Here is a 16,233-nt window from a genome sequence, read left to right as displayed (position 1 = left end):
CGTTGATCATTTTTCACCACATTATAAATCCAGGTTTAGCTCCCCATGCTGCGGTCTGCATGACTTCTTCAGCTGCTGCTGGAGAGGAAGTGAGGTTTGGACTGTCAGCTGGTCCTTAGGGCTCACCTCAGCACATCGTCTGCCTCCACCAACCTCTGTGCTCCTCCTCGTTTCCTTGTGCAGCCACTAACGCCTCGAGCTTCCCAGCCTGCTGACACCAGTTTACCCGTCTGACCGTGTGCGGCACAGCAGGTCATGCTGTAGACGTCCTCCAGTCACAAACAACCCTCGACACTCAGCTCCACCCTGCACGCTCTTCATGTCCTCAGGTGTTTGCATCGTCAGACACCAGTGATGGTTGATGTAACTTTTGAGTTTGTCATCCAAACGTTGGCTGCCTCATGCAAACATCCCTCATCTTCTTCTCCGTTTATAACTCCAGTTGCGTCATCAGATCTCAGGTTTATACGTTTGTATTACAATAAAAGTTCAGTCTGACTCGTCTAACGTCCTGCAGGCGGTTTCTCCGGACGCTGGTGCAGCTGAACCAGCAACATCAGTGCCCCGCCCCCATCAAAGATCGTACATTTAGATAATATATGCTCATGTTTTCCTCACAGCTCTGTCTTTGTGCATTTCATTACAGACATTCTCATTTTTCAGCAAATCTGCATTTCAAAGGGTTTAAAAAGTGAGTGCTGTGGAAGCTGCCGGTCAGCATCACCAGAGTCTGAACAGTAGCATGGCGCCCTCTAGTGGGCAGGCCAGCAAACAGCAGCCAAACAGTTCAAACTCCTTTTTCAAACTTGCTGCGTGTCCTCTGAGCCAAACAGCAGTGAACACAACGCTGTGTGGGTGTGACGCGCTGATCTAATCTGCCTCTTGTTGCAGCGGCGTCATTGGTGCCGTCTCCAGACTGGATTACTGCAGCTTTCCTTTGGATGGGTGGGGGACAGATTTATGGCTGTCCCAGATAAAGAGTGGTCTTATCTGTTCAAGCACATCTATCCTTTCCTGTTTCCCGGCCCGTCTGATTTTCTAGCAGAGACACTGGAATCGCAGTAATCTGCCAGTAAACATGCAGACGGGCAGCTCGCTGCTACAGTCTAAATATTTACTGTGAATGACACAAAGCTGCGATTCAAACGCTCCCTTTGAGCGCAAAGAAAACTCCCTGCCGGTCAGAGGGTTCGTGCAGTCTAGGTGCAGGATATATTTGGCAGCCTAGGTGGGCAGGTTCACTGTCCCACAGTAGCTGGACATATTTGGTCGTGTCGTAGGAGACGACGGCACACATACGCAGAGCGCGGGTATATTTGGGGCACTAATCCTCGTGGACGACGGCAAAGACACCCTCCCCAACACCTCAGACGGAATATGAAGGAAACCGTCGAGGAGGCGGACTGGGACAGGTTGTTGACAGCAGTTCAACCTCCTTTTAAACTCCACGAAATCAAATCTCTGCCTGAGGCAAAGTCCTCACAACTCGAGGCCCATCGCTGATATTTCAAGGGCAGGTCAAGAGAAGAGAACTCGAGTCTAGAGAGAGTTGTACATCTGAGGAAAAGGTTTCATCAAAGATGCATGAAGCATCGACCTTTATCAACCTCCGGGAGCAACCAGGAGGGATTCCAACAACAGATTTCTCTCTCCACAGGACTGAGGATGGCCCCCACCACACAGATCTGAAGCTAATCTGAGTGGAAGTCCCCCACAGAGACACTGAGTCACTGTGCAAAGTAAACTCTGCTCAGAATAGCAAGCGATGAAGTCCTACTTGCTTTTTTGTCATTTGCTATTCTGGGTTGAGAGAGAGCTTTTTGCAGCTGCACCTGCTCTACACCCTTTCAAAGTAAGAGCGTGCACAGTGGCCTGGTTCAGCCCATTGCATTAATAAACAGCACAAAATACAACGTCTCTGAACAGGCCTGACCGTCTTCACTGATAACGAAGTGTGAATCTGCCGAGGACGAAGCACTCTGCCGCTCGCTTCACATGCCAACTGTGTTTGCCAAGTCAGCGTGTCAGTCAGACGGCCATGTGGCGAGAGCAGCGCCAGGCCGGACAGCCTGCATCAGACGGGCTCGGTCATTAGAGAGGGCTTACCGCCAAGCTCCAAAGGCTGGTGACAACTAGCTGAATTAAAGGCTGTTTAAAGAGTTTCCCCTTCGCTCGTTACTGGCATCAAAGTCTGCATCACTGCCCACAGCTGACACAAACCTGCACTCTCTGCTCGCCTTTTTACACTTATTCCAACCAGGGTCTGAAACTCAAACATGGAGCAATAACGTGATGTACATGATTCGTTTTACTTTACAACAGCTCACAAACACAAACAGGCTCAAACATGCAACAGTGTCAGAGCGTCACCAACACACCTCCGTGCTACGACCTACGCAGCAAAGGGTTGGAGGACCGTAAACGCATCCATCACAACAAACTGAAATCTGGATCCCTCCAAGTCTGGCTTCCAACTTTTATTACCAGGTCAGGGATCACCCCACACTCGGGTTACGTCCATGACAAGTTCACTTTTTTAGCACAGCGTTATAAAATGTGCACGGTCAGCATCGCTGTGAGCTCGTTACAGAGGAGCTCCTCCAGAACTTCAGCTCAGTGTGGATGAGCCTGAAAGAGCTGGGCGATGGAACGATAACGATGTGTATCACGAAATAACTTTTTCTCGATAGAAAAGTTTAACTATTGCGATAGATCTCACCGCTCTTGTCCTCTTAACAAAAAAGTGCTTACTCCAACGTCAGACCGATGAGCCTGTGAGTTCTTGATATGCTGATTAATAAACTTTCTGACAGTCGTAGGTTCTCAAACAGACCAGATGCTGAACGGCACAAAAAGACAGAACAGCACCTGCACCAAGCTGGAAAAGGGAAACCAAGTGATTGTGCAGGTGCTGTTTGTAAGGTCGGAAACCTGCAGTCAGCTGAGACTGAAGGAGTCACCTGGATGAAGAAACGTTTCTCCAGATGGACACAACCAACTTCCTGGTCCTCCTGTTCAGGTGACGTCTGCTCTGAGTGCTGAACTTCAGATTCACCACACTACCATCAATGTATTTTCACTTAAACAAGCAGCTGTTTTATCTGCATTAAAGTTATATAAAAGTTTAACAGTGCAAATGCAAATTCCTCGCTGACAGTTTAACCAAAAGGCATTTCCAGTGGAAACAGGCCGACATATCCTCAGCATAACCATGTATAATATCCACAAAACTTAAAAAGAGGTTATACACACACAATACGGTAATATTATGTTGAAGCACAGTACGTATCACTCCGCGAGGCTCCGCCTACGATCGCCGTAATGCTCCGACAATCCATCAAGCGGCTTCGTAGCTTAGCAAAGTCGTACTGAAACGTTTTTGACAGATTTTTGAGTGCCGTGTACATAAAATCGGGTTGCTAATAACGACGGCCCGCTAGCATGCTTTGTTGTGTATCTGACGGACGAAAGCTAAACCAGTTCCACATCACTGAAGTTGCAGCATTTTCACAAACCCATCCTGGTTCATCTGTTTCATTCAACGATCCGCGTTCGCCCTTCTTCTTCTTCTGCGTCACCGCCATGCTTTTTCCGCCGTGTGCGTATGTAAACAAAGGCACTGTGCATGCGCGTTTCACCCATATTCTATCGCCATATTTCATTTTCCTATCGTTGCCCAACATTACACCAATGAAAGCTATGATATGGCCCAGCCCTACCTCCAACTACGTCTCATGGTCTTCATTACATTCAACAGGAAAACTTCACCTGTTACTGTCTTCTGTGTACACCTACTGTGAGCAAAGGTTGGAGAGATTTGGGTGAAAGACCTCCACTGAAAGTCAATATCTTAGTCATTATTATTAAACACAAACATGTTTGATGGTCTGCACTGGTTTCCTAGTGTTAGTGGACTGAGGTCATTGATGTCGAGTCCTTTTCAGGTATCTGACAGGTGTCCAGAGATCTTCCTGGTTCAACTCCTTCCACATTAAAATGACTTCAGAGCACATGGAGCCACATAAGTGTGTCGTCTGCACGTAAGCAGCGCCACACTATGAATGTGTGCAGCTGCAGCCTCTGAGCTGTGTGCTCCTGTGGGTTTCACAATAAGGCTGCTTTCTCCTGAGCACACTGCTGTGGAGGCTCGCTGCTCACATAACTTTGCTTTTTGGTAAGCAGTTGTGTGAATGAGTAGGAGGCTGTGTGTGAAAGGCTTTGAAACACACACGCTCACGGGCAAGAAGAATCTGTCATGACAGTGAGTCGACTGTGACTAATTACAGGCCCTGCAGCTCCACGCCCTGCCTCCTCACAGAGCTCAACAAATGCAGCAACATAACAAGCTGCTGAGGAATTTAGCCTCTCAGAGCCTCTGTTAGCCTCCTGAAGGCTCAGTTATGTGCTCGCCCTCACACGAGCTGTGAGCCATATCTAATGTCAATATTGTCTGTGTCTGGAAGCTGCACCAGGTGAAGGTTGTTGTAAACATAAGTGTCTGACCGTGGTGTGTGAAGGTCAGCAGGTTGGTAACACAATTTGAGTTTTCATGTCTCAGTGAGGCGACGAGTCTCTAACATTCACGTCTCTGATCAGTGATTTCATCCTGGTCTCGTGATAACTGCAGCCTCACTGTCCTCCTGTGTTTTAATAAACTTTAATAAACACCAGGGCAAGTTTGCATCATTTACACTACGACATATTCTTTATACATCTGTTAGCTCGTCTTCTCTTTCCCTGTAAGCTAGCTTTCTCCTGATTGGTCGGCACTCACAAACAGAAGGTGGGTGGGGCTTCCGTCCTCATAGACAGCATGGCTCTCTTCTCTTTTAGTATATATTAGGCATACATGCATTTCTGTTCGTGCATGTGTTTGTGTACGCATAACTGATCCACTTTTCCAAAGGTGCGATGTGCATTTTCACATTTTCTGTCACATGACCATATCAAAGATGGCTGACACGTCAGATCCATGAGCATATCAATACTCGCTGTGAATAAAAGCCCAAGTTATAGAGCACTCGAAACGGACTCTAGATCAGGTCGCTCTGATATGGTCACCAGAGCAGCACCATCGACACGCTGCTGTGGATAAACCCACTCCCAGTCTTACACTATAGTCCCTTTGTAGCGCCTAACAAACTGTTGGTTGGCCTGCCATGTTTATTCATACATAGATGCATAGACTCAGGTCCAGACTCAGGTCCAGACTCAGGTCCAGACTCAGGTCCAGACTCAGGTCCAGACTCAGGTCCAGACTCAGGTCCAGACTCAGGTCCAGACTCAGGTCCAGACTCAGGTCCAGAACTGGGTTGACCCCTGAGCAGCAGGGTTCGAGCAGCCCCCTGCTGCTCAGGACGAAAGCGCAGCATTTTGAAAACGCTCTCCGAAGCAGACACATTTGAAACGCTGCTTTCGTGTCACAGTGTGGACGGTGAAAACAGACTTTTTGAAGATGATGACACATTTCAGTCATGTGATGCAGTCATGTGACCAATTAAACTAAGATAGTGAAGGGTATTATACTGCAGTTGTTTTGTTTGCTCTCAGTTTGGTCAGCCCTACTCTTCTCACTTGCTTCTGCATCTTTGTACTTTTGTGTTTCTCGCAGCAACAACTCCACCTCGTTGTGAGTCCATTTAACAAACCCGCTGCTTTTCCTCAACATCTTGCCGCGACGTTTCAAAGAGCTGGAAAGCGAATAAGCAGCAGACAGGAATGAGACAGGCCGAGTCTTCTTGCGTTTTACGCATGCGCAGGACTGGAACGTAAGCGTTTTGGGCCGTTTCAATGTGGACGCACAACTCTGTGAAAACGACAAAACGACAGCGTGGACGCCGAGCGTTCTCAGATGAAAACACCGTTTTCACATCTATGCGGGCCAGCGTGGACGCAGCCTCGGTTATTTTAATGAGGTCTTCGTACTGAAACTAAACTTTAGACTTGCATGTTTTAAAAAAGCTGCACTGTTCGCTCACACAGTGAACCCTACCGGACCACTCACAGATCAATGAGCAGCCTGACAGCAGCAGAGCCGTTCATGGATATAGACTTTGACTCAGCTCACCAGAATGAAGCAGTATTTTACTATTATTTTGATATTTTTAAGATGCAGTTTCACCCCAAACAAACACTTGATCGTCGTAGGGAGACGACATGTTGGCGTAAGTAAGCAGAACCTGCCTCTGTGCCTGTAGAGGCTTAAACGCAGCCTCAGTGCAGATCTGATGCTGCCCCGTGTCTCAGTGGGAGGTACCAGGACATGACCTGGCACACAGACAGAGGGCACGTCTGTCTTTAGCTTATAAAAAATACCCGTCTGTAATTACAAGAGAGGCAGACAAACGCCTTCTCACGCAGGCACAAACACACACAAAGGCTTTTTAAGGACGATTTTGTCTCTGGAGCTCCATTCAGAGCGGCAGACAAGTTCAAGATGTCTACGGCGCTCCCGCGGCCCCCCTCTGCTCAGTTTAGGAAACAACAAACAATGCGGTTGCTACGGGGCCCCGTGAACCCCCCGAGAGAGACCGCATGTCAGCAGCAGTCTGGACAGCCAATGGCCAGGCTGCAGACAGTTTGCAAGCAAACACGCAGATCGTGCAGTCGGTGCTCTGTGCTCCTCCTGCAGGACACACACAGACAGCCGGGAGTATCTGCAGCACCTCCTCTGCTGATAATCACACTCATGAAAGAGCTGCAGACACTTTCTCTCTCACTGGAAGATCTGTGCTGTAAAAGTTTGACACTAATCATTAATGAATCTCTGGAATGAATAATTAGTTAATGAAAAATGCCTGACACCGTCGTCCCAGCGGGACTCTCTCACAGGTTTCATCCTTCACAAAGACGACTTTCTGTTAAATGAATCAAGAAGAATGTTTGTGCTTGTACAAATTTAGGAATCACATTGACAATTACTCAGCTCACTCTGCTTAGACCGTTTGTTAAGAATGCAAAGCTACCCTGGATAAGCGCTGAGGATTCGGTCCTTGTTCAAGGGCACCTCCTGCAGATGGAGGCCAGCGAGAGACACTGAACCTCTCACAGTTATTGCTGCTCACTCATCTCCACGTCTGCAAGGACCACGGAAATTAGACTGTTCAGGAAATTCATATGAAACAAGCGAGCTGGTTTGTTCAGCCTGCAGAGGTTAAATGCAGTCCCAGTGTTACACCCCAAATACCACTTACACCAGGGGTCCCCAATCCCAGTCCACGAGGGCCGGTGTCCTGCAGGTTTTAGATGTGTCCTTGATCCAACACAGCTGATTTAAACGGCTAAATGACCTCCTCAACATGTCCTGAAGTTCTCCAGAGGCTGGTAATGAACTAATCATGTGATTCAGGTGTGTTGACCCAGGGTGAGATCTAAAACCTGCAGGACACCGGCCCTCGAGGCCTGGGATTGGGGACCCCTGACTTACACCATCAGCTGATGAGCTAACGAGTTCATTAACACAGTGAGTCTGTCATCACAGTTTGTGACTTCAGGCCTTTGAAAAGTCTTCTCCATGAATTAAAGCTACTGAATTAAAAAAAGAGGATTACAAGATGAAAACCATACAAAGGATCTGTCAGGATTATCAGCAACGCAACAAACACGAATCAGCTGACACAGCGCATCCATAAGCTGTTTTTTAAAAACCGCTGAGTAACAGCACATCATCCCCGTGAGGTCCTGACTCACCAGCCTCTCCATCTCCTGCTCGCGGAGCCTCTCCTCTCTCTGTCGGCGGTGGTACTCCAGCAGGTCGTCCTCGTTGTCGCTGATCTCTGTGATGCTGTTCTTCCTCTCCCTCATGCCGGGGTGCGGTCTCCCTGCAGACATCTTCCTGTGGGTCCTTGGGCTGGCTACAGGAGAGGAACCCGGCAACGAGCCCAGACTGTAAGCAGGCGACAAGGAATTCCCGAAGCTCGCTTTCCGTACCCCTGCACCCCCGACGCTGCCCTCCGTCAACAACGAGGTAGGTGATGGGCTGCGAGCTCGGATGCCTCTGCTGCAAATCTGCTCCTCTGACTTGCGCCGAAGTCTGGGGCTCTCGGGAACGACCTTGCCCAGATTTGAGGGGCTGTCCAGAGTCCTCAGTGGGTTCACCGTGCCCGGAAGTGCCCCTGGGAGAACTGGAACCCCTCTGCGAGCCAAGGAGGGGCTTAAAGGTGGCAGCTCTCTCATACTGCTGCTGGCGCCACCGCCCCCGTTCACCTCCACGTTCCTCCGGGCCAAGCGAGGGCTTTCCGGGGGCTGCAACGAGCGCGGATGCTGCTGGAGAGGTGATCCTTGGATTATGTGGACGATGGGGTCCAGGGGAGGCTGGAACGCTCGGGTGGGTTGAGAAAGCTGCCTGGAGGGGCTGGAAGTAAGCGAGCGATCGGCCAGAGGGGCGTGCTCTCTGAAGGGGCTGGCAGGTCTTTCTTGGAGCACTGTGGTAGTCTTGGTCCTGGGGCTGGAGGGCGATGGGGACGAACAGGTCGGGAACTTGGGTGTGAGCCTGGGGCTACTTGGCACAGCGTTTCTACCGCTAAGAGATTCACTGGAGGACAGAAGGGGGGTCTGCCGAGGGCTCTCAGACCCATCTTGGCCCAGTCCTGTGTGGCTTGGCTTGGGGCTTGGAGGAGCCTCCGTTAAGACCTTTCGCGGCAACCTGGGGCTTTCCTGAACCTTTAGGCTCACCCCACTGCTGCTGAAGTTAGGCAGTATGGTCCGTGGCTGGGGCACCGGCGGAGGCTGGGCGGTGAAGTTGTAGCTAGAGGAGCGTACAGGCACTGGCAACAGAGAAGAACTCTGGTCCTGGGGTCCTCCGCTAGGAGATGGACTGGTAAAGCTTCCACTGCTGGCTGCTGAGGGGGAGGACAGAGGGGAAAAAGGAGGAGATGTGTTCTCATAGCTGGACCCCACAGACATGGCCCCTGGGCTGGTAGGAGGCGATAACAGATACCGCCCCCCTCCGTTGACCATGGGGGACAGAGGAGAGTGAGCTGCGGACTGGCCTCCGGGAGGCTTCATGGCGTCCGATGAAGAAGGCTGAGGGTCATCCATGACTAGAGAATCCATGATCTCCTGGAGGTCCCTCTCAATAGAGCTGACGATGGCGCTGTGCTCGGATTGGACTCTCTCTCCAGGAGCTGGGGGACACTGGGCCGGACTGGGCTGGTGATTCCCATTGACCAAGCTCTCCGTGTCTGCAGGGAAAGCAGAGAGAATAAAACGGGATCAGACGGGTATTCAAACAGAGTCAACGACATCCTGCACCTCAATGACTCACCCAGGTCCACCACATGCCCCAATCATTAGATATCATACAAAGAAAACATCTGCAGTGGGGCAGCGATGGCATTTTCATAATCCTAACAACAGCAGCAAAAACAGACGGTTCAGAATACACTGTGCATCATAGGGGTGGGAAAAATGGATACTGTGTAGCATGGTGATATTTTGTTTGCTAATAATGTATGGATACAGGGACAGCAGAAATCGATATTTTGTTACAAAAAGGTTTTTGTGCTCTGACTTCAGAGCATGTTGATCCTTTTTCTGAGCAAGAATCCTGACATTCCTTCACTGTCCAAATGTGTTTAACTTGTTTTTGGCAGCAATAAACATGACAGTTTACTTATTTTAATTTAAGACATGTTTTATTTTAATTAAGTTTAAAACTTTTTATTTAATGTAAAATTATATTTTGTTTTAATTTACTTTCAAATTCTTCAGTTGCTGAAGGGGCTGCATAGTTTTCATAAACTGCATAGTTCAGAATAGCTATAATTGTACCAGATGGTTGATTCAGTTAAGTTGGACTAGACTGTAATACAAACCGTTCAGTTTGTCAACAATCAAACTGAAATGAGAGAAAGACTGAGTGTGAGACTTTGATATTAGAGAAAATGAATATTGATAAAGTTTACCTTTATGTACAGAATCTGAATATCGCAAAATATTTTTAAAAATTGCAATAATATCGTATCGTGGGATGTATGGTGATTCCCACCTCTAGTGCATCATGCACGACTTACTTAAACAGCAAAGCAGCAGTGATGAGGGTCTCTCAAAGGCTGACTGTGACATTGCAAATCGCCATCAGTTAGCATCGCACAATGTTTTGTTTTTAGTGCAAGGCAGGAAAAACAAAAGCACGCTCTGTGTGTGTACACCGACAACAGGAAAAAGCATACAGCTCTCTACAGGCTTCAGGCTCTGGTTAGTTTTGCCCTCGAGCTCAGCGGGTTTTTACTGCTGTGACCTGTGGCAGTGAGATGACTCGGGAGAGGATCACTAGATCCTTGATGTCACTCGGCTCTCCGACCGGCACCGACCTGATGGCACGGAGCGACGACACGGGAAGAAATGAAGCTCCAAACTAATATGAAAGATTGTGATTGGTTTCCTGCTGGACGTTCAGTCCCGTCACTGTGTTAGATGCATAAAAACTCTAAGCATCTTTGTTCTGGGCGGTCCAACCAGCTTTAGTATAAAAGCCTCTGTGGGTAACGAGAGTTATCCCTCACCAGAGCTTTTTAATGCAACTACCTTCAATGACTCTGAGAGTAACACTGTAACACTGTTGGACGATCTCTTTCCCCTGGACAACAGAAGAAGTGCAGTGACACTGCCTTCCTTTAAGAGCCCGTCTTTAACCCTGATAACTTTCCGTTATTCCTGTGAGGTTGTGTCACAGCGTTCCTTACTGTGCCGAAAACGAGCCTCAGCCCCTCCTTACTCTTCACAGCCACACTGAAATGAAACTATTTAAAACATGTACTGCCAGACTTCCTCACCTCCCCAGAGAGCTTCACAAACTGCTGAATTCGAACCTGTTATTTAAGATGCATTCAACGTCAACTTTCCAGCCTACTGTGGAAGACAGGTAAGTACAAGGCCAGAGAAGGGATTAGTGGTGAGGGGGAAAAGGAAGGACACACAGACGGCACTGGATAGGAGAAAATGTGCCTACATAACCCAATTACTGTATGGCCCGAAAGCAAACGTAGGCCACAGGCCAGGTAATCTCATCTTAATCATCTTCCTCCAATGTCAGCACAGTCGATTATAACACCAGAAACACAGCCACGTGGCTCTGAGGCAGGGAACACTCCACAGATCAGTTTTTATTCACCTTAAATTAAATCTGTTCACAGTGACTTGTTATTTTAAATGAGGATTATTGTAATGTAGCGTCATCAGTGCAAACACAGAGGTAATAAAACAGCTGTCGTGTCTGAGAAGCAAATAAAAGAGTCAGTTTTGTGTCACAGAGGCGAATCCCATCAGTGCAAGTGCTTTAAAACACAGAAGCTTCACAAATAATGCATTAGCTGTGCCTGCTCAGCTGACACCACAGCAGCTATGCCTGCTTTTTCTCTAATAACGCCAAGCTCTGCCCACGTGACAGCCTCACCACAACTGAGTGTGAACGCATCTGCGTGTAAATAACACGGCAGTGAAGTAACAATGCTAGTGTCACATCGACCGTCACGGATCCTGATGTGAGGAACACACAATACGGGATAAAGGCGGCCGTTTGCTGAGGGAAAGCCGTGCAATGATGTCATGGCATACAGACCATCGCCTCCAGTGCATCGCGACAAACTTCATTTAAAAACTGGCAATTTACGCCGGCGTGTTCGTGGGTAAAGACGAGCGCTGGTTTCAACATGACGGCAGGACATTTTATCACTCGGAACATCCTCTGCTTTTCGGCACCAATTCCATCATATGGAAGCGCTAGCTAACAAACACACGCTTGGCTCATCTGCCATTACCCATTTCTCCCCCTGACAAGAACGCCGTATCATGCTGTTAGCAAAGAAGATCAGATGTATTTAGAGGAAATCACACAGTCGTGTTTATTAATGTGATATGATCCGAATAAAGATGCACAGTCACAGTGATTGGTTCGAGTGTGTACCGCTGCTCTAAGACGTGCACACCTTCTTATATAAATACACGAATGAAAAATCGACGTTTTGTTAATGGAGTTTGGCGTGTGACCGCTTGGTATCACTTTTCTCAGGCGCGGAGAGCTAGGGTTACTCACATGAAGGAATAAAACTGCGCCCCGGTCAGATTCAGTGCGGTTCACCTGCTATATGACCCACACATGAGGCCACGTCCTCCGGACAGCGCTGACAGGGCGGCTGTGGCAGAGCCCCGCCGTGTCTGGCTCCACACACACCGAAGAGACGCGGAGCTTCAACGCCGCGCTGACAGTTCAGCCGGGGTGCTGGGTACCGCTGCGGACCGCCGAACCGCTGGCGTCAGGTTACGCGAACAGTAACACGGCATTTCCGGTCTAGACTTTCAAAGTAAAGCTCTATTAGCGTCAAGGGAACGTGCCACTGTTGAGAACATTTGCACTATTAAGGCCAATTTTAACTGAATATGAAAGTCCATGAAATACCTTAGAAGTGCAGTTTTACAATTAAACCCAGTTATGAAAAACAAATCTCTCTGAACTCCTGGTGACAGGCATGTATTTTATTTTGAAGGTACATTTGCATGACTGAGCGTGTCGTGGTTTACTTAACGAAGCTTTTCCTGCCCGCAGTGATGTGAACCACTGCGAGATTTGCGAGCAGTTTGTCACGGCAGCACATTTTATTGTTGTGTCAATAATGCAGTTTAGATGCGACCGAAAGTATTAAAACGGCCCGTGTCCACATTAAAAGCAGGGAGAGAGGGGTGCAGCTTATTATTTACCCAAACAAGACGAGCCTCAAAAAGATCAACTTTGGGACAAATATTCCTGTGCATCCACGTCTGTCTGAATATCTTTCCACATAAAAACACTCTGATCAGCACGGTGAAATATTTAAAGGAAAATGAGAGAGGTTCTTCTGGGATGGAAATGTGGGTTTGGAAATGGAAAACAGGGGCAGGAAATATGTGGCGGTTACCCTGTTAAATGGCAAAAAGATCCCCAGTTTGACGTCCTATTAGTGCTTTATTAATAAGCACTTGCTTTCATTTCATAATAGTGAAAAAAAGAGATTCAGCATGCGGCAGTGCCAATCTGAAACCACAACTGCATCCCCAGCCTTCAGCCTTGTCCTCAGAGCTGTCCAGCAGCCAAGTCACTGGGAGATAAAGGCCTTTCACTGGGAAGAATACAGAAGGCTGGGGAACAGGGACCAGAGGGGAAACCCAGGCAGGGAGGGCGCAGAGATGGGAGACAGCACACTGGAACTGGGAGCTTTATAAATAGCCTCTGAAAAGGATACTGTAACCCCAGCCATCAGCCACTTTAAGGAACCACAAAGCCGTCTGCAGGCCTCGCACTGAGATACAGGAAGTGCCGGCTGGATGAAAATCTAGCAAAGCTTGCAGAAACTAAACGAGACAGGTAAATGCGATGGACGCCGCTGCAATTTGTGACTCTTTGCTGGTCTTCAGTGGAGGATGTGACAGTGTGTGGCTGTCTGTCTCGCTCTGTCTTGCACAGAAACTGATGACATGTCCTCTCCTCTCTCTGGGACGGGCTCCAACCCCCCTCAGAACCTGATAAACAGCTAAGGAAATGGAGGGCGGACTGACAGAGTGGTGCAAAGTGCACACAACTCTGGAGAATTGCATGAGATTTGATTTTGCAAGACAATCGTTACAAAGTGATGCAAGTTTTAGGGTTCACAGAAGTAGGTCATAAACAACTAATATCCCAACCAGCACCACCAGGCTGCTGACAACACCAAACCTGTCTGCAGGACTCAGTGTTACCATGTATGTGTGGCAGCATGGTCCCGTCAGGGAGAGCAGAAGTCCTCAGGAGCCCTGGACCAGCAGGGAACTGATGTAAAGCTCAGAGATGTCCATCAGTCATTTTTCCATCATTCACATCTGTATGGAGAACAGACTGTATACTAAAGACAGAAGCAGGATCACCCATCGTTAGCATTTTCACACTGACCATCTCGGCGTTTTGCAGCAGTTTGTGATGAGGAAAAAGCAACGAGCAGCGCTGACTGAAACGAAGGGAAGCTGCAGACTGATGGCGGCGGCATGTCAATCACAAGGTCACCATGACCTCATTGATCCTCTACTTGTAATCGGAAGGTTGCCGGTTCGAGCCCCGGCTTGGACAGTCTCGGTCGTTGTGTCCTTGGGCAAGACACTTCACCCGTTGCCTACTGGTGGTGGTCAGAGGGCCCGGTGGCGCCAGTGTCCGGCAGCCTCGCCTCTGTCAGTGCGCCCCAGGGTGGCTGTGGCTACAATGTAGCTGCCATCACCAGTGTGTGGATGACTGGATGTGTAAAGTGCTTTGGGGTCTTTAGGGACGAGTAAAGCGCTATATAAATACAGACCATTTTTATTTTACTCTAATGGAGTCTTTACCCGTTTACTGAAGTCACAAATCCAGTAGCTCTGTGAGTCGTTACAAAGAGTGCAGGTTTCATACTCGTACAGCAGCTTCACATTTCACAAACTGTCTCCATCTTTTGTGTACAGTTTATACACGTTATGTGCATCCGTGTGTGGAGCTTCAGCCTATCAGCGCTCTGTCCCGCCTTCACACCTGTGCTGACTCTATCTGCACCATGAACCTGGAGAGATGCTGCGAGGTATCGTAAAGACAGGAAGTGACTACAGCTTGTTGATCCTGGAGCACAAACTGCATCTGTACATCGCAGAGATTCAGCCGAACCACACTCAGTGGATGCTACAAACTGACTCACAGCGGACACACACTAGTTCACACACAAAGATAACATGTACTACTTTCAAGTCTTTTCAAGCTGACACGGCGGACATGCTCCGTTTATCGTGGGAGTGGTATAAGCTATCTTCATCTGAACGCAGCTCAGGAATGTGTAATTGGTACGTTTCTAAACAACGGAAGGCTTTCATTAGTGGATCAGGAAGTCCAGAGCAGGCAGCCTGTGTGCTATACTTATCCCCTGGTGGCACGCCGTGTCAACAGTGGGGGAGGACGGGGGGGCGAGATGCTGTGACAGATCCCTGGAAGTATAGCTTGCCAAGAGAAGGTACACTTACAGCTGTGGACACACACACACACACACACACACACACACACACTTTGCCTGGAGACGCAGAGGAATGAGATGAAACATGCATGGTGTGAAGTCGGTCCCAGCTGGGCCTGCTCAGGCTCTGGGCTCCTACAGACCCCTCCCCACAACGAGGGTCTGATAACAGAGCTGCAAACAGAACTCTGACCAGTCGATGACTCTGTTTAATGCAAATATAAAATGTCTTTTTAATGAAACACCAGAGTCACTGAGAGCAGCTGACGTTCAAAAAGCCAACAATCACACAAAGAAACATTGGCGTCCCACTTCTGCTGCTCCACCCTTGCGTGGCGTTTACTGCAGTACAAGCAGCCACCTGTAAACTACACCTCTCCACCTCCAGCACCCGCCTTTTTACCGTCTGCTCCTTTCACCCGTGCAGGCCGAGCTGAAAATGAGATTTCTTACGGGGGAAACGAGGTCTTTCTGTTTCCTGGACAAAGTGCCGGTGCTGAGCCTTTCAAAGTGATTTGTGTTTGCGAGGTGTGGAGTCAGTGAGTAACAACACACAGGATATACTACGCATGTGTGTGGAAACCCCACAATAACAGCACAGTACCTGCACAGAGTCTGTAGTCCCCAGCAGAGACACTTCCTCCGTGGGGCATCATACTCTTCATCCTGAAGGCTTCCTCAGGGTGGTTGAAGCGAAAGAAGGCTGATTGTCCAAGACACAGCATACAGCCTGGAACAGAAGCACATACATTTATTTTCACCTGTGCTTAGTCATCACATCCCTGTAGCTCTGCCACGGGAAGCTCGCAGGTCACAGCTGTGCCACAATTATGTACAGTTGTAGAGTAGGTGGGGCTACAGGGGCGGGAACCTTTGGAGAACCGTCATCATTGTTATCACTGAATACTGTATTTTTGCCCAAAATGCCCATCCCCCACATCACCCGCCATGCAGGTCGAGAATCACAACCAATGTTTGTCTGCAATATCTCTGAAAACTCTCCAAACATGTCGTTTATTGAACACTTTCTGATGTATAAACTGCTAATAAAGACGTCCTGGTCCAGCTATGAGAGGAAAAAGCTCAGCACAGCCACACATGCTTAGTGCGACATCTATGTCTATGTTAGCAAGAAAAGCAACAAGTTTGCTGTTTGTTTGTGAACAAAGGCATCGCTGCCATTCAGTAGATGGCACTGAGGGTTTAATGTGTTTGCTAACACGATGCTAAAGCTCAAAAACAAGCACCAAAGCTGCAT

The 16,233-nt window shown here is 48.5% G+C and overlaps 1 protein-coding gene across 6 annotated transcripts in view; it reads right to left on the bottom strand.

The window, feature by feature from the left end:
* The window catches only part of phldb1b (pleckstrin homology-like domain, family B, member 1b), a 79,212-nt gene that overhangs the window by 29,551 nt on the left and 33,428 nt on the right, over nucleotides 1-16,233 (bottom strand). For all 6 annotated transcript variants that reach the window (XM_087841223.1, XM_087841226.1, XM_087841234.1 and 3 more), the window contains exons 5-6: nucleotides 15,580-15,705; nucleotides 7,690-9,182 (exon numbers count right to left, since the gene is read on the bottom strand). In XM_087841223.1, the coding sequence (XP_087697349.1) occupies nucleotides 7,690-9,182; nucleotides 15,580-15,705 (1,619 nt within the window). The remainder of the gene's footprint in view (nucleotides 1-7,689; nucleotides 9,183-15,579; nucleotides 15,706-16,233) is intronic.

Source organism: Neolamprologus brichardi, chromosome 1, assembly GCF_056152115.1.
Source record: "Neolamprologus brichardi isolate AB-2024 chromosome 1, ASM5615211v1, whole genome shotgun sequence".
NCBI classification, from domain to species: domain Eukaryota; kingdom Metazoa; phylum Chordata; class Actinopteri; order Cichliformes; family Cichlidae; genus Neolamprologus; species Neolamprologus brichardi.
The sequence above is the reverse complement of the archived record's forward strand: the minus strand, read 5'-3'. Positions and strand labels throughout refer to the sequence as shown.